The 13011-nt window shown below is 34.7% G+C and overlaps 1 protein-coding gene across 1 annotated transcript; it reads right to left on the bottom strand.

Annotated features, from left to right (window-relative positions):
- Positions 1-99: 99 nt before the first annotated feature.
- On the bottom strand, positions 100-7016 carry LOC107823725 (respiratory burst oxidase homolog protein C-like). The gene is given in 12 exon segments (NM_001326123.1): positions 100-351; positions 872-1446; positions 2316-2389; positions 3161-3263; positions 3389-3504; positions 3811-3906; positions 4011-4394; positions 4821-5249; positions 5617-5730; positions 5879-5927; positions 6031-6193; positions 6321-7016. Coding segments are annotated over 12 exon segments (2817 nt in total). The 5' UTR covers positions 6925-7016; the 3' UTR covers positions 100-241.
- Between the last annotated feature and the right edge of the window lie 5995 nt (positions 7017-13011).

A 13011-nucleotide genomic window follows, 5' to 3' on the forward strand; every position in this document is an offset into this window, starting at 1 on the left:
TATTTACCTCTCAATTTATGGAAGACGAACATTCTTAATTCCTTTGGTATCTATATACTACAAATAAAAATAATCTTATTATTTTGTAATATACTAGCATCACAACCACAACTATATATCAACTTGAAGTGCAACATTATCTGTACACAATAGGGAGAGTTGGTAGACTTCTATAAAACAACCTGTGTCCTTAGCTGTTTTGATGAAATTTTAATGCTCTGCTTAATGGTCTATTCTTTGCTCAAAAATTTTCTTTATGGAAATCAAACTTGGTAGATGTCTTGTGTGAAAAATCCAAGGCGTGTTGTCTTAGTTCTTTGGTCAGTGCTGGTGCCCCACAATAGAAGACCCCTGCAAATTGTCAAAAAAGGGAAAAAACGAGTAATTAGCCATCGACAATTGATGTCTTGACAGGAACTTGAAAGTGACCTAAGTGCCAATTGCTTTCACAATGAAATACTAGATCAATTGAACATGCTTTTCAACTTTAATAACGACTTAGATACCAAAAGTCTAAAGGTTTTTTTAACACGTAGAAGTTGATATTTTTGTGGGAGATATATCTATCTCAATAAGCATAACAGCTCATGGATCACTAACGGCTAAATTTGAAAGAAATTCGTTATGAAATTTGCACTAAGCTGCTTTTAAGGGAACTAAGCTCCCGCTATACACGGAATACGGAGAAAGACCAGACCACAACGGTCTATTGTATACAGTTTTACCCTGCATTTCTACAAGAGGATATTTCCACGGCTCGAACCCGTGACCTCCCGGTCATATGGAGATAACTTTTCCAAGTTACGCCAAAGCTCTCATAGAAAACAAAGCATAAAAAATTGAGATCAAAAGAAAAAGATAAAAAACTTACCAACTTTAGCCTCAGGGTGGTTGAGAGCAATGCGTTTGTAGACATTACGCCAATTAGGTTTAGCAAAATGTGACTTAACTCTGGTGCCAGAGACAATGTCAACACCATTTTTGGCATGGTGAAGAGACTGAAGCATAGTAATAAGAGCAGAACGAGCATCACCTTCTTCATAAACACTAGTACAATAATTATGCATTTCAATTACTCCCTTATGGTCCATTTCAGCAGCTTCATTCATTATACCTTTGAACCAATCAAATGAACCTTGTTCTCTAGTAACCCAATAGAAATATGCTCTCCTTGTATTGAAATTATTTCCTCCACTTGCTGAACCTGATTTATTACCCTTATTTTTTGCAATATTGGGGCTAGAATTTGGTGCCATATTATTATTGTGTCCATCTTCCAAGGAATTTTCTTCTTCGTCCATTGCCTTCATGTTGTTGACAATGTCTTTAACAATACTGATCATTGGTGTAGCTCCAATTCCAAGACCTACCAACAAAACCACCTCATATTTCTTGTAGTCTTGTGCTGGTGCTCCATATGGTCCATCTATTAACACCCTTGGGAAACTGCAATCATCACACATTGGAAATTTTCCATTAGCCATGCTCTATAATTACTAGGCGTTTGGACATAAGAATAGTAAAATTTCGAGGGGAAAAAAAATCATGTTGAAAATAGTATTTGGAAAATTGCAGTTGTTTGGACATAAATACAAGTTGGGGTTGTTCTTGAATTTTTGTAAGTGACTTTGGAGTGAAAAAATAGCTTTTTCGTGTTTTTGAATTCCTAAAATTTCCAAAATTCAACTTCAAGTTGGATTTAAAATATTCATGGTCAAACACTGATTTCGAAAAAAAGAAAAAAAAATTTACTTAAAAGTTTAACCTCTTAGCGAACACTGTCTATGAATTTTTACACTATTAAATTACTTAAAATATAGTTACAAGTAACCTGCTATAGCATGTAAAATTGCTACAAAAATTATTTACGTTGCTAGTAGATATATATCAAGTCCATTCACTCTATAATATCTTGCCAGTAAAGATTCCATTTCCATAAATATCAACCAATAGTTGATACTATTTGTTTTATCCGTCCTTGTTCCCATCCCAATAATTTTACAAAACAACAAGCCTGCAGTAGTTTAAGGTATGGTCCATCCAAATCTTGTACAGATTCGTTAGGATAAAAAAAGATCATAAGTTTGTTATATGTACCAACCAGTCCAGATTGTGACCTAGTATCCATTACAAATCACGACCATCATAAGTTTTTAAATAATGGAAAATTGCAATTACATTCGCAGTAATAAATTATTAAATTATTGAAAAAGTTGGTAGTATTAAAATAGTATCTCCCGGATATTAAGGTGGGGTTTTTAAAAAAAAAATTAATTCTGCATTTTGACGTGATTATAGAATGGAAATAGACTTACTTAGGATTATTCTCTCCTTGCAAGTAGTCAGCTCTGAGGAGTCCACTTTTTCCATTAGGTGGTGGCTGGCAAACCTACCAAAGACCAAATATACTATAATTAATTCATTAAGATCAATGATAACATTAACACAATGAAATTAACATGTACTTTTGGATAAAAACGACAAAAGCAAAAGTATAAGGGGCGGCTTTTAAAGCTGTCATCCAAAGTGGAATATCACACACTACTATTTTGATGCATATCCCCAAAACAATGTTGCATATAATGAGGACATCATCGCCTAGGTATAGAGCTAGCTAGATTGTTACTACAAAATTCAGAAAATCTCAAGTATTGAGGTTGGTTATAAGCAATTATGCTCCCTCCGTCCAAGTTTATAGGTCTATTATTGATTTGACACCCCCTTAAAAGAAATAATAAATCATTTATATCACCATATTTACTATATATTGGAAAATAAATTCGAAATAAGTGGTACACCCTCTGGTCCACTTTAAGTAATTTTTTAATTTTTTTTTCTTTGTAATCCACAATATTTTAATTTTTCAAATATCAAGAAAGAATTAACTTTTTTTTTCCAAAGTTACCTTGGAGTAAAGAGTCTGAAGTATTTTGTTGTATTTTCAATGAATAAATTAAGGTTAATATGATTAATTATATTATTAATTAATGCTAAAAAGTGAATTACTTAATAGGTAAAAACAACCAAATGATATGGACATTTTCCAAATTGAAAGGGTACTTAATAAGGAGGGTAAAATGATAAATTATCACGAGATTTTCCAAATTGAACTCAAATATTTATTTTTAGTATAATGAATAAATAAACTACTACAAATTACCTCGGAGAAAACAGTTTTAAGTTGTCTGGTCCAATCACCAAGAGTTCGAATATGGACACTGAGATAGTCATCTCCTGGGGCCGAAGTAATTGAAAATGGATGCCTGAAATCGATAATAATGTAATTAAAGTCAGCAAATACAGCGTAGAGAGACGTAGTAATTAACAGTGACCCTTGTGACTTAATAATAATGGGTAATATCTATTTAATTTAAAAAGCTTCACCTACCACTCAAATGGAGAAACTGCAGCACAGTTGACAAACATGTATTGCCCACTTTTGTATTTGTAGCCCTGTGGTTTTGACATGTGAAGTGCCAACACATTTCCTGGATATACTGCCACCTACATTTTCCACACACCCATCAATTCAATTTTACATTCATGACTATATGGATAATTGCACTTTTAGTCCCTAGATTATTGGTAATTTTTAATTTTGGTCCTCGTAATATTTCACTGAGCATGTATAATGCATGTGTAGTTAAATGGTTTAGCTGTAGTTCTCATTCTAGAGATTCATTTTACATTAAATATGCTTAGGCAAATATAACAAGGACTAAAATTAAATATTGTCAATAACTAAAGGACTAAAATGCAAATTCCCATTGAAATCATTACGGGCACGACAATTTGTCGAATGCGACTTACCTTCAAAATCTTAACAGCTTTAATGCTTGACCTGAATGCCCTAATCAACCTTTCACTAGCATAGAGTATGATTGGGATAGTTAAGTACATCCATGTCTGCACATTATCAAAATTTAGTCCAAATTTCAGCAACTTTTCAACAAAGAAACTTAAATGAAAAGAAAAATTATAATGCTATAGATTTGAATATATTTACTAACCGTTCTCTTGTACCAATCTTTGGTAATGTATAGCTTTTCACCATGCACAATGAACAGAGTGTAGACAATAACAAAGAGATGGTGAGAGTACCAAAAGGCATTAAATCCAGTGAGTTTGTGAAATGGTTTTGGCAAACTAACTCTATTCCTTCTAAACCATGGGGTTGCTAGAGTAAATGCTATTGCCATTAAAACCACCATTATAATTCCAGTTACCCCTTCTACTCCTTTTATAAACCACCAATAGCTTTCTGGCTGATCTCCAAAATAGTACTTCATTGGTTCATATTCTTCTTCACTAGCATTTAAAAGCCGAGGAAAATCACATGTCAAGTGAGATAGTCCGTGTATTCCAACCCCAAGAGCAATTGCCACTGCTATCACCTAAATAAATGGGGAAAAACGAATCCGATTAGTTGTGTAAACAGCCGATGGATCGCCAATGTAAAGCTTATATATTAGGTAACTTCCAAATAAGAATGGAAGAAGAAAATTAGGCTCAAGAATTCAACTGGCAAGGCGCCTTCTAAGTTAAAGCTCAAGAGGCAATACCTTGGAGTTGACCTGAGACGTAACAGTTCTATGCAATGTTCTTTGGTTATATAAGAAAGAAGAACTAACACAAATAGCCACCCACAAAATCTCTTAAATTGAAAATAGCTAGCAAATATATAATATATTTATAACTGTGTATAATCTATGTATATAGACTAGAAAAAGTAAATTGGAATCTGGCCGACTATTTGTGTAACAATCCCTAGAAAAAAAAACTGCTAAAATTTCGGAAAAATAAAGGAATAATCAACTTACTTTGTGAAAATTAAGGTTATCATCAAAAGGAACAGCAGCACCTAATCTGGTCTTATTTCGAAGCCATGTGATCGTGTTTCTGCAAACCGGAAATAAAATAATTGCCATGTTGAGCTTGAGTGTTTCAGCAGCACCTTTGGCAAAACACACACAGGGACCCATGACTTTATATGCAGCTTTTTCTTTATACTGTATATATTTCCATGTAAATAGACCAGCCATAATTCCAATCCACAGTAACAATACCCAAACTCTTTGCCAATTATCCAGCAAAAAGTACATGAAACTCTTGTACCATCTTACTATTGGATTTCTCTCTTGTGTATGCTTTAGTTTTTGACTTAGCATTTGACTCAAGTTCCGACTTTCGCCTCCTCTTTGCACTGATTGATTTGGTGCTTGCAGTAAAAGCATTTCCAAGTTCTCAATCTGTTGAATTTCATAGCATTAATTAACAGTTATTTTAAGTTAGAACTATAAGTGGCAGCCTAGTGTACTAAGCTGTCCGCGGAAGGGTCGAACCATAAGGTCTATCATAGGCAACCTTAAACTGTATTTTTGTAAGAGCCTGTTACCATGGCTCGATCCCATGACCTCCTGGTCATACGGGTGCAACTTTTACCATATATATATAGGTAAAATATTAGATTTTAATGGTATATAGGAGTAACATATATTGAACACCCTTTATCTGGAATTTTTTTACTTTTTTCAAAGTTTGAACACCCTAAATGAAATTTCGGGCTTCGCCACTGTCCCCTTCAGTTTAATTAATTTCACTAAATTAGTAAATTACCATAATGTATCCGAGGTTGTTAGGATCCAACTCTTCCATGATCATTGCTGCGTATTCATCAGCTTGTTTCTGGATTGTTGACAGCCTGTTGGCCGACGCGCTAAGGCCTATAATCTGCAAATGCAAACAAATTTTAAGGGGAAAATAATATAGAACTGATTTTGTCAATGCCATTCCGTGTTTTTTATATAAATTAGAATCAAGATAAAATCTAGTAGATGGAGTACAATTTAATAGCAATAAATCAGAATTTAAAAGGCACCTCTCTGACTTCTTCTTCTGTAATTCTACCATCAGCATCTTTATCAACCCTGCATTAATTAAATTCATCACACAATTCAGATCTCAAAAATTGAATCTGAGATGCTTAATTAATTTACCGATAAAATGTATAGAACTGTAATTAATCCTTACATGTCAAAAAATGTTTGAAGGCGAGAATCAAAACTTTGGTCAGCCACTTGGTCCCAGAACTCTTTGAGCTGTGCTTTGTTAATGGAATCAGTTGTAATGTTTCTCCTCCGAGCTAGCGCATCATATAGCTCAACAGCAAATTCCTTAGACTCCTTATTCATACCTAACATTGGAAAATTTAGATTTTCATTTTTCAGTTTAACAAGCTGAAGAAATCAAAACTATAAGATAAGACAAAGTATTCAGCACGAAATAATTATTAGTTGTGACTAAAATTCATTTAAATTTACCTATACATTCTCCAAATTTGGCACGAGGAAGCAAACCAGTAGTAGAAGCAGTAATCTCATCGAACCGCTTCTCGACGGCGGCCCAACCAGCGCCGCCGTCGGTCTTACTAATAAACTTGAGACCTTTAAGAGCATGAGCAGCAGCTGATTTATTCCTGTCGAACCTTCCAGTAGGAATTGGGCGTTTATTTAAGGAAGCCAAACGCCTGAGCTCTTGTGACACTTGCCGAATTCTAGACGAAGCATTTCGAACAAGTGAAGATCCTAAAGTGGACTTCTTCTCTAAGCCTTTAGCCAATAAAGCCAGCTCGGGATCTTCCACGTCATCACCGCCGGCAGTTTTGACACTGTGGACAGCGACGGAATCTTCGCGGACATCGAGAGTGATTTCAACGTACGCATCATCATTGGACTTGCCGCCGGTTCCGACACTGGTTCCGATGTCGGTAGATTCAGGAATGTTAAATCTCGCACTCTTTTTGCCGCCTCGTTTGTTTAACGGTCCGCTTAACGGACCACTGTACGACGCTCTATCATTTCCAATTATCTCTGTGTCCGAATGGTGGTGCTGGTGGTGCGGATGATGATTTTCCGAATTTTGCATTTCTATAGTTTTTTCTTTGAGAAAAAATATGAATGAATAAACTTTAAGGAGGTTGAAATAAAAGTAGTGAACCTACTATTTATGGAACCCGAATTCTTGAAAATGAAAGAAGATAGGTTGAAAAAAAGATGTATATTCCAGTATATATGAACGCGAGAAGGAAAAAGATGACAAAAGATTAATAATTGGTATTCTATTTTGGAGTTTCAGACCAAGAGAAGAAAGAAGACCGAGTCTTTCTGTCTTTCTTTCTTTCTTTCTTGGCGTACTAATTTTAATAAACAAATAAAAGATTGGGGATTTTTCTTGTTCCAAGCAGAATACAGAAGTGGTCGTTCCTTCGGCCTTCAACTTTAGTTATATAATGGTGGGAAGAAGCCGCATTCTGTTGAAAAAGAAAAAAGAAAAAGGGCGAGAGCTAGGAAATGAAGGGGGTAGGTCTTTGTTTGACCAAAGAATATTTTTGTTTATGTCATATGCATTATTTTACCGATACATGCATGCCCATGCCGTTGTTATTACACGCCCTTATTCTTATTTTTCTTCAAATAAATTTATTTTAAGACTAATGTTATCTCAATAATTTATACTCCACAGTTGCCGCAACGACGTAGACAACTACTCACCGAAGATTTTTCTGAAGAAAGTGGTTATAATCTAACGTCGCAATCCGGGGAAATTTATAATGTGCATCCGATCAAATATTTATGATGGAGATAAAAGTGTACAATATTCATTTATTTATTTTTTGTATGAAGAGGAGAAAAAAATATGGGTATGATATGATTATATTTACCTTATTAAAAAAAGGACCTAATTTTCCACCTTATTTATTTGATATATGATTCAATGTAAGACTTGTCCACTTGTCCTGCGAAACAATTTTTTTTTAGAGAAAATACCACATTTCATGAGTAGATCTCTCTATAACAGCACCCCTATATAACAACACTTCACTATAAAAGCTAAAAAAAATTGGAATCAAATTTCATGTTATATTATAATATATATTCTCTATAACAACACTTCGCTATAACATCCAAAAATATTCGGAACAAACGAGGTTGTTATAGAGAGGTTTGACTGTACCTACTAATCCTTTAAATTTAGTGCATATGGTCGAAATTGAAATTTCAAGAAATCTTTATTTTTAGCATGTATAATTGAATTGGTCCGTTTTGTTTTGTATTTGTAACTATTCACACATAGCCCATAGGCAATTCCCTTGTATAATAAGATGGCAAAGCCACTAGCCCACTAGATCAGAGAAATTTCTACGTCAAAAAAAGGAAGAAAAAAATAAAAGCGGGGAAAATGCGAATTAATCTATACCTAGTCTAGTTAATTAAAAAGGAAAAAATAAGAACCTATTTTACTTATATTTTAGTTCAAAGAGATGAAATCAAAAGAAAAGGTTAAACATCTTCTTTATCTGTCTCGTATGTTTAATCCATTATAGTTTGACGCTTCTATCACTTTTATTTATATAGTTTATAAAACTGCATCTTTTAAATAACTTAAATTTGGGTAGTTATGTTACTTAATATATATGCACAGACAAATCTAGAATTTAAATTTTCTGGATTAAAAATTTTAAGGTTCTTAACATTGAACTTATTATATTTTTAAAGTTATGGATTAATACTTGCTATTTTGTATAATTTTAATAGATATTACACAAAAATTTATAGTTACTCCATATAAAAAAAAGGCGTAATACATACGGAGACACCTAAAGTTGGCACGATCTTTCACTTAGACACTTAAACTAGGCCTCTTTCCAATTAGACATGTTTTTTAGGCAATTCTCATACCAATTAGACACGTTTTTTGCTGGCTTATTAATTAACCAAGCGCGTGTTCTGCAATCTCCGTCTACGTGACAAAAGTAACCATTATAAATCGTGTCACATCATTTTTTTTGTCCACCTCAGTTATATAGTGTTATTTCCACTAAAATACAAATAACTTGCCCTAAATAAACGATCTAAACATATTACCATTGTTCCTTTTACCATTGATGAAACCGAAGAAAGGTCCTACCACGGTTAAGCTTCTTCTTCTTTTGGTCAATGGTGTTGGAATCTAGTATTTCCACTGATTTCTCATCGTATTTACAACGCTTCAAGGTCCAATCTCTCCTTATTTTCTATTGCTACAGCTAGGGCTTTTTATTTGTAAGTTATTGATAAAGCTAGTTTTTTTGGGGGGGTTTTCCTTTGTGTTGGTCCCTTGTCGTCTTATGTAAGGGAATATTATGGAGGATGACTATATTTTAACTCGCTTTCACCACGGGGGTACATTTATCGAGCAACATGTCCCAATATACAAAGGGGAATTAGATGTTTTTGCTGTTGCTATCGATAAAGACCATTTTAGTGTTGTCGAGTTGTCTGCTTATGCTAAAGACCTTGGGTATGCAGTTGTCGAAGGGTTTTATTGTCAAAAGGAAAAAGATGGTGATTTTATCAAAGTATTTTCTGATTTTCAGTTATATGAATTTGTGAAAGATTTAAAACATGGTGATATTTTGGATGTTTATTTGCGTCATAGGGTGAGTCAGCCTGAAGTAGTCGAAGAAAATATTGGTCTTTTATGTGGGGCAGAAGTAGGTGGGGGTGGTAATGACCAATTTAAAGCTAGGACAACACCTAGGAGTGATACAAATACTGAAGAACCTATTGAGCTGCCTACTGAACCAACTCACAATGTTGTTGAACCACCTATTGAGCCTCCTATTGAACCAACTTTGAATGATGTTGAACCAACTCACAATTCTTTTGAACCAACTGTAAATGCTGCTGATGGAGATCAACCACCAGACCATAATGTTAATGAAGATGGAGTGCAATCAGATGTTGAGAGTAGTGAATTAGAAGAAGATGTTCTTCCTGAAGAAGATGATTAAGATGTTGATGATGAATTGAGATCTCTAAGGGCTGAAAGGAGGAGCAAGAGGCAGGGTAAGCAGAGGAAAAAACCAATTGCAACAAATGAGATACCATTAGGAGAAGCAGTCATTGACAGAGGATTTGAGGATATTGGAAGAAAAAAGACTTCAAGATATGTAGGTAAATTAGGTGGTGATGAGTAGTTTATTGATAGTTCAGAGGCTGATAGTGAAGATAGCACAGAAGAGTTAGATCCTGAAGCTATTCCTGGTGTTGATATACCAGCAAAAAGGAGAAGTACAAAGAGCTATTCCTGGTGTTGAAATTTGTTGATACTTGGATATCTGATATATTACCTATGGCAAGGCTATTGTTAGAGGATAGCAAAGAGCTTGCTAGAAAATGTACCGTTCTTTGGAATGCTGATGTTGGATTTGAGATTGGAGAAGGATTGCATAAGCATGTAGTTAATCTGACTGTTAAGGTTTGCACTTGTAGAGCTTGGCAGTTGAGGGGTATTCCATGTCAACATGTTGTTCTTGCATACTATCACATAAACGAAGAACCTGAACAGGCAGTGAAGCATTGGTATAAGAGGGATACCTTCTTAAAAGCATACAAGTATTTCATCCAGCATATGACAAATATGAAGATGTGACCTGAAACCAACAATCCTAAGATAGAGCCTCCCAAACCTAAACTCATGCCTGGAAGACCTCAGAGGAACAGAAGAAAAGGCAAAGATGAACCAAAAAAGAAATATGGAAAGTTGTCCAAGTGTGGAGTGAAAATGACATGTTCCAAATGCCATCAACTAGGACATAACAAAAGATATTGTAAGGTAAATGTTTCTTGTCAAATATTTTCCGTTGCCATCACATGTTTCCTGTTGTTCATATGAATCTAGTAATCTGTTTCCATCACTGTTATGTAATATGTTGCTCAATGTTATGTAGGCTAAAAATTGGATGCCTTCACAGCAAGGTAGCCAAAGCTCACAAGGTGCTAGCCAACCTGATGCAGCTGGAAGCTCAAGCCAACCTACAAACTATGTGTGTTTTGATACAACAAGGGTTAGAAGGGTTAATGAAGCTAGAAGCTCAAGCCAACCAACACCAAGTTCAGCAAATTCGAGCAGGTCTGCTAGAAGAGGATTAGGTAGTCAACTTCCTCCAATGGGTAAAGCAACTACCCGCCAAAAGAGAGGAAGGGGTGCAAGTAAAGAAGATGCTGAAAAAGGAGCACAAAAAAGGTCCAAAAATGTTGGTTTTGGCATCTACACAGCTGCAAGTGGAACTCAAATACTAAATGTATATATTCATACATATTTCATCTATAATATGACTTGGAAATAACTTACTGATTGAGGTTCATTATTTTGGCGAACTGCAGCCCGGAATATCAAGCCAACGAGTTATGGCAAATGGTTCAACTTATAAGAGTGCAGCTCCAACAGGAATTGACATTGGTTTTAAGGCTAGAGGCTTGAGGTGGAAGGGTCAAGATGTTGTTACAACTTCCCAGTTGCAGCAGATGAAGGCAAACTTCAGCAAGAAGTAGTATCTTAGGAACTTATTTTGTCTATATGTTATGTAGCAGCAACTATTATATTTTGGAATCTAGTTTTTGAAATAACTAAACTTTAATGGCTGTATTCACTCGTGTAATCTTACTGTTCTGTTTTGGATATATGTTATGCAGCAGCAACTTCAGCCTTATTTTGTTTGTTTTGGCAGAATAGTTACTCTATGTTCTGAATAATTAGTCTATAGAGCAGCAACTTCAGTCTATATGTTCTGCATTTTGAAACAGCATCTTATGGTTCTATGTCTTGTACAGAAGTTGTGTATTACAACACTTTCAAAATTCAGCAGCTGTATATTACAACAGCGGTTTCAAAATTCAGAAGTTTATAACAAAATTCAGTTGTATAAAAGTTTATAGCAGCAACAGCTAAATATTACAACAACAGTTTCAAAACAGAAGTTTAAAGCGCAACATCACCAACATTACATATTAATCAACAACACCTAAAACAACCAAAGTACATCAGTCATACAGTTTCCATAAAACGACCAACAATACAACAACAATCGTCAAAATGACCCGTCTTCTTTTTGCTCGAACTTTCTCCTCTTCAAAAGCTTTGACTCTATTTAATAAACCCCAAATTATATTCTTCGCTTGAGTAGGCATCTCATCGTCATACCAACAGAAATAATCACATCCACCCTTTTTCTACAAATATCACAAAACACTTTTAATCAATTTTTATCAAAGAAAATAATTCATAAAACAGAATTTACAAATTATGAACAAACAATTTACCTTTCCGATTTTGCAAGCAAAAAACCTACGACCTGGGTTTAATTGGGTCCAAGAAGTATTCAACTTTGTAGAAACACCACACTTACAAATTCGAGCAGCAGCGCAAGGTGACATTGATGAGTTCGTTGATTCCGAGAAGTTCGACATTAATAAACACAGCAACAACAGAAATGAGAGGAAGAAGAGAAGAGAAGAAATTAATTGATACCAAGAAGAGAACAGAAACGAGAGAAAGAAGATAAGAAAAGAAAAGAATTGACAAGAATAGAAGGAGAATTGCCTGAAAAAATCTGAGAAGAAGAGAAGCGAACAAATACGTTATTTAAGAATTGGGAAAGGGATTAGGGTTTAAATAATAATTGACAATCCATGTTACCGTTATGTGTCTAAATGGGAAAGGAAAAATCACTTATTGGAATCCTTCACACGCCTAAATAGGTTTGAAGTCACGTTATATGCCACCAGCAAAAAACGTGTCTAATTGGTATGAGAATTGCCTAAGAAACGTGTCTAATTGGAAAGAGGCCTACTTTAAATGTCTAAGTGAAAGATCATGCCAACTTTAGGTGTCTCCATATGTATTACGCCTAAAAAAAACTGAACTTAGTACTCCCATGCTACATCCGCCCATGTATACATGCACACACAAAAAGCATATACTGATATCCTTTCTCGTTGTGTGTCATCATAACAAAAAAATAAGACAAGATTTTCAAGTTGCAATAATTGATCAGTAGATTATACTAAATATTGGCACGCGGAAATGCATGTGAGCAGAGTCAACATATTTAGGAGATAAGACAAGATTTTACTTACGCTATGTATTAATCAGATTGATTTACACCATTTATCAGTAGTATATGCTTGT

Source organism: Nicotiana tabacum, chromosome 6 (assembly GCF_000715075.1).
Source record: "Nicotiana tabacum cultivar K326 chromosome 6, ASM71507v2, whole genome shotgun sequence".
In the NCBI taxonomy this organism is placed as follows: Eukaryota; Viridiplantae; Streptophyta; class Magnoliopsida; order Solanales; family Solanaceae; genus Nicotiana; species Nicotiana tabacum.